An 18,922-nucleotide genomic window follows, 5' to 3' on the forward strand; every position below is an offset into this window, starting at 1 on the left:
TTGAGTGCGCCAGCAACCAATGGCCCTCGGCTCCGGTCGGTGACGCGGGGCTGCGCGCGGCAGCGGCGATGAAGCGGCGGTTGGAGCTCGAGTCGCGCTTCCCGGCGCATCCCGACAGCCGGGCCTGGTTCGTGGCCTGGAATCCGGCCGGGACGCTGCTGGCTTCGTGCGGAGGCGACCGCGCCGTGCGCATCTGGGCCAGGGAAGGTGCGAGTCGGTGCGCGGCCGACGGGGGGCTTCGGGGCTCCGGGGCCTGCCGCCGCTTGGCTCACTCGTGTCTTGCTCTGTTGCAGGAGCCGCCTGGGTGTGCAAGTGCCTGCTGGAGGATGGGCACCAGCGCACCGTCCGCAAGGTGTCCTGGTCACCCTGCGGCAACTACCTGGCCTCGGTCAGCTTCGATGCCACGACCTGCATCTGGAGGAAGAAAGAGAGCGGATTTGAGGTAGCGCATCCCAAACTCGGGACGCCGGCGGCGGCTGAGGGTCGGGGGCCAGCGCCCCGCATCCCGGCTGTGGACGGGCCGATGAGCCTGGACTCTGTACATTGATCTCTTCACGGGGTCTTGGTGCAGCAGTCCGGGGCTCCGGAGAGAACCTGCCGGTGATGCTGCTTTGAGTTTTGGCTCCCTTGTTTAATGAGAGTTTAGTTTGCTGGGATACTGAGTGTTGCGCCTCGGTTTAGGCAAAATACAAGGAGACAGTTGCTGGACAAGGTTGCTGAGCAGAAAGTTCTTGGGATCAAGTTCATAACTCCTTGAAAGTGTCTACACAAGTCGATAGGGTGGTTAAGATGGCTTATGGCTTTTTTTTAGTCGAGGCATTAAGTTCAAAAGTCAGGAGGTTATGTTGCAGCTTTGTAAAACTCAAGTAAGGCCACATCTGGAGTATTGCTTGCAGTTCTAGTCACGCCACTGTAGTGTAGACCTCCATCTTCTCGATAGACCATGAATTTGTACCTTGGAAAGTTTCCAGGGCGCAAGCCTGGGCAAGGTGTTTTTTTTTGGAAGACCAGCAGTTGCCCAAGCTGCAAATTTCCCTTCTCCGCGCCACCGATGTTGTCCAACGGAGGGGCATTAGGACGGCATTGGCACGGTGTTGTCACAGAGCAATGTGTGCCTTGTCAAGGCTCGAACCAGTGACCTTCATATCACTAGATGCATGTCTTAACCACTTGGCCATGCGCCCACTATAGGAAGGGCGTTGAGTCTTTGAAGAGGCTGCAGAAGAAGTTTACCAGGATAACACTCAATTCAAAGGGCATGTGCCATCATGAGAGGCCAGGCAAACCTGGGTTGTTTTCTCTGGAGTGCTGGAGGCTGAGGGGAGATCTGGAAGAGGCTTACATGATTAGGTAGAGTGGACAAAGAGTATCTGAAATGTCGGATGCCAGAGGGCATGCATTGAAGGTGAGGGGTGGGTAAGTATTTAACCCAAAAGTTGTGGATGCATGGCGTGCGCTGCCTGATGTGGTAGAGGCAAATACATAAAAGGCTTTTTAAGATGTTTGAATAGGCATATGGATGTCAGGAAGATGGAGGGATATGGCGTGGTATAAGTAGGAGGGATTAGAGTTTAGGTGCTTTTGATTTACTTTTTATCTGGTTCAGCATATCATTGTGGACCAGGTGGCCTGTTCCTGTGCTGTACTGTTCTCTGTTCTGTGATCCCTTGGGAGGAAAGCTTGTGTAGATTAAACGGTTTCTCCCGACTCATCTTAGTAGGAAATGTAACGTGAAGCTGGGCACCAGGAAGGGACGAAATCAAACTTCCATGAGATCTAAAGCTGAGCAAAACCGGTTTTAGGCCTGGTGATTGAATACTAGAATAGGCAGGACGTGGAATGTGAGGCCAAGATCAGATCGGGTTGTTGTGAATGGTGGAGAAGACCCAAAGGGTGGTGAAGCAGATTCTGTTGTTTTACTTCCGTTATTATTTTTAATACTTTCTTATCAGGGTTGAGCCAGGAGGCCGTTGTGCTAAATTTGAATGTGTTGAATGCTGATAATTTACCACTAATCCACTGACACAGTTGTGTGTCATAGGACACAAAAATCATGGGTGGCCTTTTCATATTGGTTTTATGGAAATGCACCATGTGAAACTGCAGAATTCAGGTTCCTTCATCACACCTTTTCAAACTTGTGTCTTAAGAGAGCATTTTGGGTGTATAATTTTTTTTTTAGTTAGTGAGTTCTGGTATTTTAAGAGGATGTACTTTTCCACTGCAGAGTGGTCTATGCATTCACTCGTTCTTATGTTCAAACTGTCACTAGAATTGTAAACTTAAGTGAATTGTTGATTATCTGTAATTAAGTTATGGTTATCTAAAGTGTTTCCTAACAATCCTAGGAACTGGATGTTAGAACTGACAACTACAGGTATTGCAAGCTTGGTTCTTTAATTCAGCAATGCACAAAATCTTTTTCTTTCTTTTCAAATCTTTTTATTATTATTATTATCCAAAACATTGAAATAGGTAACACTTACAATGTCTTAAAGGGAAAAAAAACCCAGTGTTTTAAAGATTGAAAAATATGGTGACACAAAGAAAAGAAAAAAACCTACTAAGTCTAATGCACAAAATCTGAATGAACTCAGCAAGTCGGCAGTGCCCTTATGACTGTGAGGCTGAGCACAGCTCCAATACCATACTTAAGTTTGCTGACTGTCACTGTCGGCCGAATCAAATATGGTGATGAATCAGCATATAGGAGGGAAATTGAAAATGTGGTTGAGTGGTACCACATCAACAACCTCTCACTTGATGTAAACAAGACCAAGGAGTTGCTTATTTACTTCAGGAGAAGGAAAAGGGATGTCCATGAGCCAGCCCGCATCAGGGGATAAGAAGTAGAGAGGGTCAGCAACATTAAATTCCTCGGAGTTCTGGGCCCAGTACCTAAGTGAGAGCAATTACAAGGAAAGCAGGGCAGCATCTCTATTTAGAAGTTCGTGCAGATCTGGCATAATGTCTAAAACTGACAGGCTTCCACAGATGTGCGGTGGCAAGTATATTGGCTGATTGCATATTGCCTGGTATGGAAACACCAGTGCCCTTCAAAGGAAAACTCAACTAAAAATAGTGGGTACAGCCCAGTCCATCACAGGTAAAGTCTTCATGATTGAGCACCTCCACACAGAGCACTGTCATGTCCATTGTCGAGGACCCCCACCACCCAGGCCATGCTCTCTTCTTGCCATCAGAAAGGAGGTCCAGGAACCTCAGAACACATAACACCAGGTTAAGGAACCATCAGGCTCTTACACCCGTGGGGACAACTTCTCCTGCCCCAATACTGAACTTAACCCACAACCTAAGGACTCTTGATATTTCTTGCTTATTTATCTATTATTCTTATTTCTCTTTTTGTTCTTCTTTTGTATTTGCATAGTTTGTTGTCTTTCTCACTTTGGTTGTATGTCCACCCAATTTGGTGTGTCTTTCATTGATTCTAATATGTTTCTTGGACTTAGTGAGTATGCCTGCAAGAAAATTAATCTCAGGGTTGTGTATAGTGACATATGTGTACTTTGATAATAAATTTACTTTGAACTTTGTCTACGGGGTGGGATGCTTCAGGCTGAGAGCCTTTTATCTTAAAATCCTTTGACATGAATAATTTTTTTGCATATTAGCAAAGTTGTTTTAAAGTAGCGGAGTTTCTGAAACTTTGTTTGCTGTTTTAAGATGCTTAGACCAAGTGTTTTGCTGTTGACAGTGCCTGACAACGCTGGAAGGGCATGAGAACGAAGTGAAGTCTGTTGCCTGGGCTCCGTCTGGCAATCTCCTGGCAACATGCAGCCGAGATAAAAGTGTTTGGGTTTGGGAAGGTGAGCGTATTTAGCAAATTGAGCCTGTACAGGTGTCCCCCGTTTTTCGAACGTTCGCTTTATGACAGCTCACTGTTATGAAAGCCCTACATTAGTACCTGTTTTCGTTAACCAAAGAGGATTTTTGCTTTTTATGATCAAAAGATGTTCACTTTATACGTGTGTTTACCCCAAGAAAGACTACCATGACCGTGAAGCCTTGTGTGGGCAGTTGTTTGCGTAGACGTGTACGTGCTGATTTTTTTTTCTCCAAATCAATTTTGGCTTGCTGTCTTCCTGAGTTTGATAAGTGGAACTACACCATACATATAATGTTTCTACTTTATATTGGGTGTATATTTATCATATCATTCCTGCTTTTACTATATGTTAGTGTCATTTTAGGTTTTATGTGTTACTTGGTTTGATTTGGTAGGTTATTTTTTTGGGTCTGGGAACGCTCAAAAAATTTTCCCATATAAATTAATGGTAATTGCTTCTTTGATTTACAACATTTCGGTTTACAAACGGTTTCATAGGAAAGCTCTACCTTTGGATAGCGGGGGAAACCTGTATAAAGATATGTTGAGAAAATATGTTGAACAGTGTAAATGGGAATAACGAAAGATGCATCAACAAACTACATGAAGAAAAAGTGGCAAAAGAGATGTACAGCACAGCAGTGTTTCACCAAATTGCCACATACCAACCAAGATGCCTATCTAAAGTATGTTTGGCTAAATACAGTACTGTGCAAAAGTCTTAGGCACCCGAGATTATTCTATAAATTTTGTTTCAGGTATTTAGTTGTTATGCTTTAGTGTGTTAGGCGAAAAGAGCAAATTTTAGACTTCCAAACATTCTTTTTCCAAAAAATTAAATGTTACAGAGAAACTTAAAAGAAAGTGACATATTAAGTAATAGACCAATTTTCAAGTTTAGTGACAATGTTCAAGTTGAATGACCAAGTTTAGTTCATTCAACTCATTACGTCACTGATTATTTGTTGCCCAGTACATGATTAAACAAATGATCAGTGACATAATGAGTTGAATGAACTAAACTAGTCAACTGAAACAGAAACGGGTGTAGAAGGAATCAAACTGGGCAAAGGACAGTGAAACCAAAAGGGTGTAGCAGGTGTGACAGTTTAACCTTTAAATAATCAATTCTTACACCTTGCATAAGTGAGTGTAGCAACAGGACACAGGAGGTCATCCTGTATCAGCAAGGTCTCCCAAGCAAGAAATTTTGCTTTCCAGTTTTTGATACGGTATTGACAATAAGTAGATAATGATTTGTCTGTGCAGGTTTTAGAACTGACTTAATTGTACTGTTTTTAATTGAAGAAATTTTTGGTTCCCTATGTCAAATTCCAAAGAAGAAAAGGGCGTGAAGTGCAAAAGAACTGCTTGTTCATTTAAAGCAGAATGACTTAATGAAACAGTAGAAGTCTCTACGACAAAGCTCATGAGGTCAGGAACATGCAGCTACGAGAAATATTTATCTACAATACAGGAGCAGTTGTTAGTTGCATGTATTGTTGAGATGTAAAAGTTGCTGGAGAATTTGCAAGTGAGAAGTGGAGCGATATTTGGAAAATTTTTAAGGCATCATTTAGCAAGCCAATCACACATGGTTGGTGTGCAAAAGTCCTGGCAAGAAAATCCTTCATTGCCCACTACAGGCCTGCTACGTATGTTTTGTGAGAGTACAGATGAACAAGAGCAAAAACAATCAAACCAAGAGGAGATCAAAGTTCTTGTTGGCAGTGTTTTATGAGCTGTTATAATGAGTACCTCTATATATAAAATTCAGTGCGCACATGTCACTGGGTAAATCATTGCACAACAGAAGATTTTTGTGCACACTGGTCATTACAAATTAGAAGCATCATTAGTCTCATCTTTTTTGAAGAACACTAGGAAATGAGCAGGGTTGAGTACCAGAAACAGTACTTCTGTGGTTGACCACGGAAGCTAAGTGCAGCAGATGAGAGATATATAAATCTGACGTCTCTTCTGAATCAAAAGTCTAGCACTGCTATCGGTTCTGAACTGACAGAAACCACTGGAACCCAGATACAGCCCTCTACAGTCCAGAGGAGTCTTGTCAGTAGTGGTCTTGATGGAAGAGTTGCTGTCAAAAAGACATGCCTCCGAAGTGGAAGCAAAGCCAAGAGACTCGCCTATGCACAAAAACACAAGGACTGGGGTGCTGAACAATGGCAGCAAGTGCTCTGGACTGACTGAGTCAAAATTTGAAATTTTTGGCTCAAATAGGAGGCAGTTTGTCTGTAGAAGAGCTGGAGAGAACTATGTGGATGAGTGTTTGCAGCCAACAGTGAAGCACAGTGATGTTTCCTGTAGGTTTGGAGTTGCATTTCTACAAATGCAACTCGTGATCTGGTCAGAATTAGTGGAATCCTTAATAGGAGTACAAGCAGATGCTTATTCATCATGCCATACCATCAGGGAGGTGTTTTATCTACCCAACTTCTTTATGCAGCAGGACGACAATCCCAAACACCTGGCCGTAGTCAAAAAGAACTACCTTCAGGGAAAAGAAGTTTGTTCTGCTGCAGGTGGTATGGGCTCCATAGAGCCCTGAACTCATCATCATTGGGGTCATCTGGGATTACCTGGAGAGACAGAAGCAAGACAGCTAAAGTCTGCAGGAGAACCTGGCAAGTTCTCCAGGATGCTTGAAACAACCTTCCAGTCAACTTTCTTGTAAAACTGTATGACCGTGTACCCAAGAAAACTGATGCAGTTTTAAAGGCAGAGGGCTGTCAAGCCAAATATTTATTTAATCTATTTTTTTAAACTGTTTACTGTTTTTCTATAGTAAAATTTTTGATATTGAGAAAATTAATTATTTTTGAAAGCATCTTTGCTTTATGAATTTTTTAAATGTGCACAGTACTGTAGATCCTATTCATGTCCATGTTTTATTAACCTAATTGTAACTGCCACTACCACTTCCTCTGGCAGATCATTCCAGATACCCACCAGACGTTGAGTGGAATATGTGGCTCCACAAGTAACTCTCCCTCTTTTCATAAACGCATGTCTTTTAGTTTTGGACTCCCCTATCCTGAGGGGGGAGATCTCTGTAGGTCACCCCTTGGCCTCCTTTGCTGCAGGGGAAGATATTCCTAGCTGTATTGTCATATAACAGGGAGATAAACCCTACTGCCCAACTGATTTGTGCTGACTAAGGTTGAAGCTAGTCCCATTTGCCCATGTTTGGTGCATATTCCTCTGAACTCTGTCCAAATATTATTGTACCTGTCTCAACTAGGCAGCTCGTTCTTTATGCTGACCTCTGGATGGAAGAAGTTGCTCTTTGGGTTTCTATTAAATCTTTCTCTTCACCTTAAACCTGTGCCCGCTAGTTCTTAGTTCCCCGCCCTGGAAAAAAACAATCCTTAATAATGCCCCTCCTGTATTTTTATACTGCTGTAAGAGCAGTCTCTTGTACTCTAATCTGTAAAATCCTAGTCTGGCGGACCTTTCTGTATAATATATAGAGGTACCAACTAGAGAAGGGGCAGTGTTGGATCTCCTGTTAGAGAATGAGTTAGGTCAGGTGACGGAGGTATGTGTTGGGGAGCACTTCGGGTCCAGTGATCACAATGCTATTAGTTTCAATATAATTATGGAGAAGGATAGGTCCAGACCCAGTGTTGAGATTGGAGAAAGGCTAACTTTGAGGAGATGCGAAAGGATTTAGAAGGAGTGGATTGGGACAATTTGTTTTATGGGAAGGATGTAATAGAGAAATGGAGGTCATAAAGGTGAAATTTTGAGGGTACAGAATCTTTATGTTCCTGTTAGGTTGAAAGGAATGGTTAAAAGTTTGAGAGAGCCATGGTTTTCAAGGGATTTTGGAAACTTGGTTCGGAAAAAGAGAGAGATCTACAATAAATATAGGCATCATGGAGTAAATGAGATGTTCGAGGAATATAAAGAATGTAAAAAGAATCTTAAGAAAGAAATTAGAAAAGCTAAAAGAAGATACGAGGTTGCTTTGGCAAGTAAGTTGAAAATAAATCCAAAGGGTTTCTACAGTTATATTAATAGCAAAAGGATAGTGAGGGATAAAATTGGTCCCTTAGAGAATCAGAGTGGACACCTATGTGCAGAGCCAAAAGAGACGGGGGGAGATTTTGGACAATTTCTTCTTCAGTATTCACTAAGGAGAAGAATATTGAATTGTGTAAGGTAAGGGAAACAAGTAGGGTAGTTATGGAAACTATGATGATTAAAGAAGAGGAAGTACTGGCGCTTTTAAAGACTATAAAAGTGGATAAATATCCAGGTCCTGACAGGATATTCCCTAGGATCTTGAGGGAAGTTAGTGTAGAAATAGCAGGGGCTCTGACAGAAATATTTCAAATTTCATTAGAAACGGGGATGGTGCCGGAGGATTGGCGTTTTGCACGTGTAGTTCCATTGTTTAAAAAGGGTTCTAAGAGTAAACCTAGCAGTTATCAGCCTGCAAGTTTGACGTCAATGTGGGTAAATTAATGGGAAGTATTCTTAGAGATGGTATATATAATTATCTGGATAGACAGACTGACTAGGAACAGTTGACATGGATTTGTGCGTGGAAGGTCATGTTTGACAAATCTCATTGAATTTTTTGAAGAGGTTACTAGGAAAATTGACGATAAAGCAGTGGATGTTGTCTATGTGAACTTCAGTAAGGCCTTTGACAAGGTTCCTCAGGGAATGTTAGTTGGGAAGGTTCAATTGTTAGGTATTAATATTGAAGTAGTAAAATGGATTCAACAGTGGCTGGATGGGAGATGTCAGAGAGTAGTGGTGGATAACTGTTTGTCAGGTTGGAGGCCAGTGAATAGTGGTGTGCCTCAGGGATTTGTACTGGGTCCAATGTTGTTTGTCATATACATTAATGATCTGGATGATGGGGCGGTAAATTGGATTAGTAAGTATGCAGGTGATACTAAGGTAGGTGGCGTTGTGTATAATGAAGTAGGTTTTCAAAGCTTGCAGAGAGGTTCTACATTTTGGTAGGAATAATCAAAATAGGACATACATGATAAATGGTAGGGCATTGAGGAATGCAGTAGAACAGAGTGATCTAGGAATAATGGAGGTGGAATCTCATGTGGATAGGGTGGTGAAGAAAACTTTTGGTATGCTGGCCTTTATAAATCAGAGCATTGAGTATAGGAGTTGGGATGTAATGTTAAAATTGTACAAGGCATTGGTAAGGCTGAATTTGGAGTATTGTGTACAGTTCTGGTCACCGAATTATAGGAAAGATGTCAACAAAATAGAGAGTACAGAGAAGATTTACTAGAATGTTACCTGGGTTTCAGCACCTAAGTTACAGGGAAAGATTGAACAAGTTAGGTCTTCATTCTTTGGAGCGTAGGAGGTTGAGGGGGGACTTGATAGAGGTATTTAAAATTATGAGGGGGATAGAGTTGACGTGGATAGGCTTTTTCCATTGAGAGTAGGGGAGATTCAAATGAGAGGACATGAGTTGAGAGTTAAGGGGCAAAAGTTTAGGTAACACGGGGGGGGGGGGGATCTTCTTTACTCGGAGTGGTAGCTGTGTGGAACGAGCTTCCAGTAGAAGTGGTAGAGGCAAGTTTGATTTTGTCATCTTAAAAAAAAAAAAATTGGATAGGTATGTGGACAGGAAAGGAGTGGAGGGTTATGGGCTGAGTGCAGGTAGGTGGGACTAGGTGAGAGTAAGAGTTCGGCAGGGACCAGAAGGGCCGAGATAGCCTATTTCCATGCTGTAATTGTTATATGGTTATAATTCAGTCCCTCAAGTCCTGGCAACATCCTTGTAAGACTTTTATACGCTTTTTTCCAGTTTTCCTATAGCAGTTTGACCAAAACAGAGGGAGGTACTCAACTCTGGCTAGCTGATGTCTTGTACAACTGCAATGTGACATCCTAGTTTCTATATTCAGTTTCCTGACTGACTATGACAAGCCTCCTTTACCACCCTATCTGCTTGTAATGCTACTTTCAAGGAACAACATATATACTTCTAGGTCTCTCTGTTCTGCAATATGAATTTAAGACCAGTAAATGTTATAGAATTATGTGATTGATTGCTGGAACAAGTTGACGGGCCTGCTTTTAAATATATGCTATTGTACAGCATTCCATGGTATCAATGATTTAAAGAGAATTTTACAAAAAGAAAATATCGTAAAGATGCATCACAGTTGGATCAATAATACATATGCTTTATAAGGTCCCTGACTGCCATGTACTTTTGATATTCATGAATTGGAAACTGCTCTGTAAATGAGATGTCTCTCCCCACTCCCTCCCACATACACTGCTAACTTATTTTTTCTGTTGTAGTGGACGAGGATGATGATTATGAATGTGTGAGTGTATTAAATGCTCATACGCAAGATGTCAAGCATGTGATCTGGCATCCAAATGGAGAGGTAAGAGTTTCCAGTGAGAAATAAATTTCAGTGTTTCCAAAAGCTGTTATTTAATTGAGATTATACTGCAATACAATGAGCAAGCCAGGATGAAACATAGAATATTATAGCGCAGGAACAGGCCCTTTGACCTAGGGTGCTCTGTAAAAGACTACAAGCTAATCCCTCTGCCTACATACAGGAAGTCCATATCCCTTCATTCATGTGGCTGTCTAAGAGCCTCTTAAACGCCTGTCGTATTTGCCTCTAGACATTCCCTTTTCCCAGTTCGACCATCAGGGAGGAAGTATAGGAGCCAGAACTCAAGGAGAGGGCTTCTTCCCCGCCATCAGATTTCTGAATGGTCTGCGAACCCATGAACACTATCTTGCTAATTTACTCTTGTTTTGGACTACATTTATTTTTTATTTACTATTGTACCTTGTAATAATTTATGTATTGCATTGTACTGCTGTAAAACAACAAATTTCACATTTGTCAGTGATAATAAACATGATTCTGATTCACCACACCCCTAGTAGCAGACACCCCCTGTGCTCTGTGTTAATGAAAGAAAACTTGTTATGCACATCTCCTTTGAACTACCCTGCTTCAATTTAAATATATTCCTTCTAGTATTAGACATTACTGTCATCATTTTCATTATGTGCCATGTTGTATGACATTGGTGATCTTGGTGAATATTTCTAGAGAAGTACTGTTGACGCCATCTGGGCAATGTCTTTACAAGACAGGTGACACCAAGCATTATCAAAACTTCAGAGATTGGCATCAGTGGTCACATAACCAGGACCTGTACACCATTTGCTCCCGTGGTTTCACGTGACCCTGATCGGTTGGGATGGGGCGGGTGGTAAACAGGCACTACACCATGCCCAAAGGTGAAGTGCAGGTTAGCAGAGGGAGGGAACACCTTGCATCTCCTTTGATAGAGACGTATCTCCATCCCGCTTGCAATAAGATGATATGGCCCTGGGGAAAAGATTCTGTCTGCCCTATCTAAGCCCCTCATAAACATAAACTTCTATCGGGCTTCCCCTCAGCCTCAGCCACTCCAGAGAAAACAACTGAAATATGTCCAACCTCTCCTTTTAGCACATTTCCTCTAATCCATGCAGCATCCTGATAAACATTTTTTGCACCCTCTCCATAGCTGCCTCTTACTCTCTATAATGAGGCAACTAAAACTGAGTGCAGTACTGATGTGCAACTCTTGAACTCCACTCCCTTTTTGTTTCACCACCTTGTTAACTTGTGCAGCTACTTTCAGGGAGCTCTGGACTTGGACCTCAAGATCTCACTGAATATCGATTCTGTTAATGGTCCTGCCATTTACCATTTATATTTGAAGGGTCTTGGCCCGAGACGTCAACTGTACGTGTCCTGCTGAAGGGTCTCGGCCTAAAAAGTCAGCTGTTGTCTTTTCCATAGATGCTGCCTGGCCGAATGAGTTCCTCCAGCATTGTGTGTGTATTGCTTGGATTTCCAGCATCGCAGATTGTATTTTGTTTATATTTGAAGACATTTAATATTTGCATAACAATGCAATTGATCAGTTTTGGATGCTTAATCTATATTTCTGAACTCTGCACAAGCTCCTGGCTTCTGGAAGTTACGACAACAGCATTAAACTTTACAAGGAGGAAGATGATGACTGGGTCTGTACCAACACCCTGGAAGGCCATGAGTCCACAGTCTGGAGCATTGCTTTTGATAAAACAGGGGACCATCTCGCATCTTGTAGTGATGACAAAACTGTGAAAATTTGGAAAGCATACAGATCTGGTAATGAACAAGGTAAATAAATTAAACCGAATGCAACAAAGTTCTTAATCTTTGTTAGACGCAAGAGCGAAAATATATATATATGGGGTAAATCAGGCATACTGGATATGAATAGGAGAATGAGGAGTAAATTACTGGAGTGTCCAGAGGAGGTGCATGAGAATTATCCTGGGACTGAAATAGTTGATGTATGAGTAGCATTTGACAGCTCTGGGTCGGTACTTGCTGGGCTTGAGAAGAATGGCTGGGGTGAAGGGGAGCTGGAGGGAGAAATGCCATTGAAATCTGTTTGAATATTAAAAGGCCCAGATAAGAGTGGATGTGAAGAGGATGTTTCTTATAGTGGGGGAGTCTAGGACCAAAGGGCAAAGGCTCAGAATAGAAGAACATCTCTTTAGAACAGAAATAAGGATGAATTTCTTTAACTAGAGGGTGGTGAATCTGTGGAATTCATTGCCACCAATGCCTATTGCTACATTTAAAGTGGAGGTTGATAGTAAGACTGTTAAAGGTTACAGTATGAAGGCAGGAGATTGGGGTTGAAAGGGATAGTTAATCAGCTATGATGGAATGGCAGAGCAGACTTGATGGCCAATTGGCCTATTTCATCTCCTATGTTTTATGGTCTTATGAAATTCGTAATAAGTTTATGTAAGGATTATCTTGATTGAATATTTACTGTGAAGGGATTAATTTGTGGCTGAGATTGTTGTGTTACGAAATCCCATAACTGGATCACTTACCAGCAAAGATAGAGAGGTCCGTTGAAGTCTGATGATACTATTTTTAAAAGTATTTATTGATAAAGGGCACAAAATTAAGATTAATGCAAACATACAGATAATATACATTGTCGATACTAAATCTAAAGCGCGGGCATAATAATAATAAGAAATAGCTCTATTGTTGTCTAGGGGATAATGTATTGTCCGATGGAAAGATAACAGTCACTATCAGTTCGTTCAAGCTGCAGCGTTGTTGGGTTTAAAAGCAATGTGGTTTAAACTTGCCCAAGACTTTTATGATGCCAATCCGTGGAGTCAGGGGAGTGGATTCCCCTGTTGTTAACTAAAAGCTGTTTTCCGTGGTTCCAGCCACGGAATTGAACGCACAAGGCCTCCTTCCGATGACTTCCTGCTGTTACGTGGTCGCTTAACGTTTCTTCTGGTGTGTCTGAGGGACTGTTCCTACTTTTATCCTGACTCACAGGGTCGTAGATGTCAATCAGGTTGGGGGGTGTGCACTCTCTCCCTCAACCAGCCCACTTTGCCTGAGGGCGTTCACGTAGTATAGTAGCTCAATCCACAAATTGGTCTCCAAGAGACAATGGCCAGGTCCCGTAGCTTTACGTAGCTTTACATAGCCGGGGAAACGAGCCAGCCTGCACGTTTCTCTTCCCATTTCCTGGGCCCCTTGACCCAACCCAACAGCGATCTTGCGATTCTCACAAAGTAGGGGGCTACGGACGTAACACCACTTTCTTCAGCTCGTTTTTTACCATCGGAAAAAATATGAATTAATACAGAGTCTTACAGGGTCTAACACAACACCAAAGTTTTTTTCTACAGGGTAATACAGTGAAACATTCAATTCAGTATCTAAAAGTTAACGATTACAGTGTCACTTTCTTCAATACCTTAACATCGTGTACCGTACTAAAGTCTTGTAACATCAGACTTCAATTTAATAACCACCTATTTTTATTTCTTTCCTTCAGCAACAACTCTAAGGAGGTGTGATCTCAGCTTCCGTGCATCTACAAAAGTTTATGGAACTACAAATCTTTCAGTCGTTTTCAAACTGAACAGGCAGGCTTCCAGGGGGTTGTCTTTATTATTCACAGGCTGTGTCGAAACCCCGTACAACTGGCTTTGCTATTTAAAAATGGCGATCCATTAACCGTTGCCTCCTTTCCGGGTACTTCCCACGTGGGGAGTTGGCGCACCCTGGCGCAATCAGCTTTCGTCCGCTCCTTCCAGAGGAGTTATTTTATCAACAATTTAGCCCATTTCCAAAATTTCCACCCATTTCCTTAATTTTACTCAAGTTGCTAGTTTTCTCTTCAGGACCCCTGAGGCAATTGGGTCTCGATACCAGCGATCCCTCTGTGTTCAAACAGCATTTCGAATTCTGTGGTTTCACACCACACTCTGGAATAATGATAGCGTATGGGGCCCCTTTTCCTTCCACTTCAATCTGTAATCGATCTGCAGGGTTTAAAATTTCTTCATTCGATTTGGGAACCACAGATTTCCCGTTTCCTTCAATGATAATATTTATCTCCCCATTTTTGAACTGCGCATTAACTTTGAACACACCTTCGAGCACAAACACCTGGGAACTCTCACTTCCCACTATTACCAAGGTTAACCCTTTCTTCACTGAACCAAGTCTGTCTGACCCACGAGGACAGCCGTCTCGTTCCACTGAATCAAATACCTTAGACTTTTTCTGAGCTCCATTACAAGGTTCAGTACCATGTGCATCCCCATCTTGGACACACTCAAACGGGACATTGGCCTCTTCCAGGCTTTCAATACCCGTACCTTTTTCAAATTCTAAGTTCCCCCGATCCTCCCAGCTACTCTCTGGGCAACTCCCTTCCGGAGTAAGCTCAACCCTGTGGGCTGAAACAACCTCATCTGCCAACCCAGCAGACTTCTTCAAGGCAAGGGCACCCTTTTCATCTAGGACTGCCCTCATTTCATTATCGGGAACACCTTCAGAATTTTCAACTTCTTCAAACAGTTCTGCCAAACCAGACAGATCATCCCTGTCCAACACTGGACCTCCTACCCACTCTATCGGTTCCTCATCTTTATTTCCTGCCTCTAGGGCCTTTCTCCTCGCTAAGGGCAGGTCTACCTCCACTTCCTTACCCTCTTTCACCTTACTACTCTTCGTTTTACCACCCTCTAAACCCTCATGGTACAGGGTTGGTAGAAACGTCTCGGCCAAATCGAAACTGGTCAGATTTAAACTGCTCTCGTTCTCAGCTGCCTCTCCCTGCAGGCTGCGAGTGACCGCGCATGCGGGATAGATCTTGGAATCTGGGGCGGGGCTTCAACCCTCACAGGCTGGGTTGTCAGCTTCACGGCTGCACCCATCTTTCCACCTGCTAATTCGTTACCTAGAAGGACGTCCACACCTTCCCCCGGCAACTCTGGCAGTACCCCCAATTCCACTGGTCCAGACACCAGCTCACAATTCAGAATGACCCTATGCAAGGGCACCACTTCGGTCCATTTGCCTATGCCTCTCAGGGCTACCTCTCCCGTCTGGGGACCAAAATCTAGCACCTTACTGCTGATCAACGACAGCTCAGCCCCCGTGTCTCTCCAGATCCGTACGGGAACTGGTGTGTCGCCCTCCTTCACAGACACGGTTCCGTGTGACAGACAAGTCTCAGACCCTTCTCGTACTCTGTCTACCCGGGGCTCTCTTGTCGATTTACTGATTACCACGGCACATCTGATAGGGACTGCTGCTTTCCCTTTTCCTGTCTCTTTCCTCGGAGCAAAACACCGAGATGCAATATGTCCCCCCTTTCCACAATTAAAACAGGTCAAGCCCGGAAATCTCTGGCCGTCTGGTCTTTCCCCCTCAACCTTACCACTAGCTTCCGGCGGGACCTCTACCTCAGCTGGTGGACTTTCTCGATCGTTCCCACGGTCTCTCTAGGAGCTTTTATTCGAGGAAAACGGTCTTGTGGGTTAGGGCATATTCGTCTGTGAACTTAGCAAATTCCGAGATGGACTTATGCGGCTTCACATTCAAATACATCCGGATATCCTCCGAAATACAACCTTTAAATTCCTCAATCAGAATTAACTCCCTGAGACGCCCATAATCCTCTCCCACTCCCTCTGCGGTGCACCACCGGTCCAAGAGCACACCCTTCTCATAGGTAAACTTGGTATACGTCTGATTCCACCCTTTCCTTAAATTTCTAAACTTTTGTCTATAGGCCTCATAACTCTGGAGAATGGCCGCCTTTACTTTGTCATAACCCTCCTCCTCTCCCTGCTCCATGGCCAACGCCGTATATGCCCGCTGTGCCTTCCCCGTTAACACACTCTGTAACAGCGCCACCCACTGACCTCTGGGCCACTTCTGATTCACTGCCACCTTTTCAAAAAGCAAGAAGTAACTATCAACATCCGTCTCCTCGAACGGAGGTACTAACCTCAACTCTCGACTAACATTGAACCGCTCCTCTCGGTCTGACCCCGGAACTCTTGGCTCCTGCCGTAACTTCTCCATCTCCAAGTCATGTTTCCTCTGTTTCTCTTTCTCAGCTGCTTCCAGCTGTTTTAACTGAATTTCATGCTCTCGTTTTGCCTCTAACTCCTTCAGCTGGAGCGCATGCTCCCTCTCTTTCTCTCTTAGCCCACTCTCTCTCTCTCTCTCTCTCGGCTGCCTCCAGCTGCTTTAACTTAATTGCATGTTCCAACTTTAATTTCTCCAACTCTAACTGAGCCGTCCCACTAGCTGGTGCCTCTTCAGGGATATTTTCCAATACCTCATCTGTAAACACATTCTTTCCAATATAATACTGAGTTATTGCCCTTCGCACCTCCCGCTTTTTTATTGACAACCTCACCCCTGCGAGGTTTAACTCCTTCGCCAATTTTATCAAGTCAGATTTGGAGGCCGCCTCCAGATTCGGGTTTTCTATAAATTCACCCACGTCCATCTTTGCTGGTTTCCCGTCTGGCTACCCGCGTACCAGATCCAAGTTTTGGACTTACAAGCCCGATTCACTGGCCTCCTAATATGGTGTCAAATCTCGAGACAAGAACCCCAACTTTGTTACGAAATCCTGTAACTGGATCACTTACCAGCAAAGATAGAGATGTCCGTTGAAGTCTGATGGTACTATTTTTAAAAGTATTTATTGATAAAGGGCACAAAATTAAGATTAATGCAAACATACAGATAATATACATCATCAATACTAAATCTAAAGCGTGGGTATAATAATAATCAATAAGAAATAGCTCAATCGTTGTCTAGGGGATAATGTATTGTCCGATGGAAAGATAACAGTCACTATCAGTTCGTTCAAGCTGTAGCGTTGTTGGGTTTAAAAGTGATGTGGTTTAAACTTGCCCAAGTCTTTTATGATGCCAATCCGTGGAGTCAGGGGAGTGGATTCCCCCGTTGTTAGCTAAAAGCTGTTTTCCGTGGTTCCAGGCACGGAACTGAACGCACATGGCCTCCTTCCGATGACTTCCTGTTGTTACGTGGTCACTTAACGTTTCTTCTGGTGCGTCTGAGGGACTGTTCCTACTTTTATCCTGACTCACAGGGTCGTAGATGTCAATCAGGTTGGGGGGTGTGCACTCTCTCCCTCAACCAGCCCACTTTGCCTGAGGGCGTTCACGTAGTATAGTAGCTCAACCCACAAATTGGTCTCCAAGAGACAATGGCCAGGTCCCGTAGCTTTACATAGCTTTACATAGCCGGGGAAACGAGCCAGCCTGCACGTTTCTCTTCCCATTTCCTGGGCCCCTTGACCCAACCCAACAGTGATCTTGCGATTCTCACAAAGGAGGGGGCTACGGACGTAACAGCTGAAGCTGAAATGCATAGTGATTTTGGACATCCAGCAAGTCAGATCAGTCTGAAGGGAGAATATATTTTCTTGTTGCTTCCTTCAAGAATAAGGTTTCTTGAAGCCTTAAGAGGTTTGATGCCTTATGTGTCATCATCCGGTGAGTGCTGCAAGTGGTTATGTGTTCTGTGATTTTTTTTTTCCTCTCTCTGAAAATAGGTGTGGTCTGCGATGGGTCAGATCTGTCCTGGAAATGTGTCTGTACCCTGTCTGGGTTCCACACACGTACTATCTATGACATCTCTTGGTAAGTTTCAAATTGTTGCTTTATTTGGGTCATGTCAAAAAGAAAGTGCTTTTATCTCATTTAGAATTCTTGCATGATTATTACACACTGCTTTGTTAATGCTTAAAGGGCATAGCATAGAGACATAGAGCAATACAGCAGATTCAGGCCCTTTGGCCCAATAAGACCATGCTAGTCCCAATTCCCTGTGTTTGGCCCACAATCCCCATTCTTCCCTGAGTTTATCCAATATGTGATGTAGTGCAGCAGTAAACTATTTGTTGTGAAATACTGCAATTTCCTGTAACCTAATTTCAAATTTGGCCTCCAGATAGGTTTCTCAAAGTCTTAATTTTCCTAGATTATCACAAAATTAAGAAACTTTTTAAAAAATCCACTATTAATTCTAATTAAAATTTGCCATTTTTCTCCTCAGGTGCCACATAACAGGTTCTTTAGCAACTGCCTGTGCTGATGATGCAATCAGGATATTTGAGGAGGATCCTGACTCAGATCCTCACCAGCCAACATTTTCACTCACTTCACACATCCCAAAAGCACACACTCAGGACGTCAATTGTGTGGCATGGAACCCAAAACAGGCAGGAGTTTTGGCATCATGTAGTGATGACGGGGACATTAACATCTGGAGATACAAGTTTGATGATTAGTTCTATGTGAACAATTAACAAGTGTGGTGTGCAATAGCAGCCCAGTTTTATTAAATCACCATGACTACTTCATGTAACCATTTTCAAATTTGCACTAACAATCTTACTACTTGATGTTCTATCTACCAGTAAATGTTGTACAGGGCTAAATTGCCATTAAGTATAATTTGCCAAGAAGTACTATCAGCACTCATTTATCTTGCTGTTGAGTTTAGATCTATGTGAAAGGATCTTGCAAAACATAATTCTTCTTGTCCATAACCTATTACATGTAATTATTTCTTGATGTTCCAATAGATATAAAACTGATTCTCCCATGCCCTTCTTGCTCTGACATTTATTATGAGTGATTCTACAAAAAGCTGT

General features: G+C 42.9%; 1 protein-coding gene across 1 annotated transcript; it reads left to right on the forward strand.

Annotated features, from left to right (window-relative positions):
- Nucleotides 1–22: 22 nt before the first annotated feature.
- ciao1 (cytosolic iron-sulfur assembly component 1) lies at nucleotides 23–18,875 on the forward strand. Its single transcript, XM_059967286.1, has 7 exons — nucleotides 23–207; nucleotides 294–442; nucleotides 3,719–3,830; nucleotides 10,169–10,257; nucleotides 11,853–12,054; nucleotides 17,819–17,906; nucleotides 18,322–18,875. Exons 1-7 carry the CDS (start codon nucleotides 69–71, stop codon nucleotides 18,554–18,556), a joined length of 1,014 nt encoding a protein of 337 aa, XP_059823269.1. The 5' UTR covers nucleotides 23–68; the 3' UTR covers nucleotides 18,557–18,875.
- The last annotated feature ends 47 nt before the right edge of the window (nucleotides 18,876–18,922 follow it).

This window comes from Hypanus sabinus, chromosome 1 (assembly GCF_030144855.1).
Source record: "Hypanus sabinus isolate sHypSab1 chromosome 1, sHypSab1.hap1, whole genome shotgun sequence".
Lineage (NCBI taxonomy): Eukaryota > Metazoa > Chordata > Chondrichthyes > Myliobatiformes > Dasyatidae > Hypanus > Hypanus sabinus.

Bases quoted from the DNA above. Each gene is read 5' to 3' on its own strand.
- ciao1 (XM_059967286.1), top strand. From the start codon at position 69: ATGAAGCGGCGGTTGGAGCTCGAGTCGCGCTTCCCGGCGCATCCCGAC. The intron at 3,831-10,168 runs GTGAGCGTATTT...TTTCTGTTGTAG, and splicing joins AAGTGTTTGGGTTTGGGAAG to TGGACGAGGATGATGATTAT. The intron at 12,055-17,818 runs GTAAATAAATTA...CTCTGAAAATAG, and splicing joins CAGATCTGGTAATGAACAAG to GTGTGGTCTGCGATGGGTCA.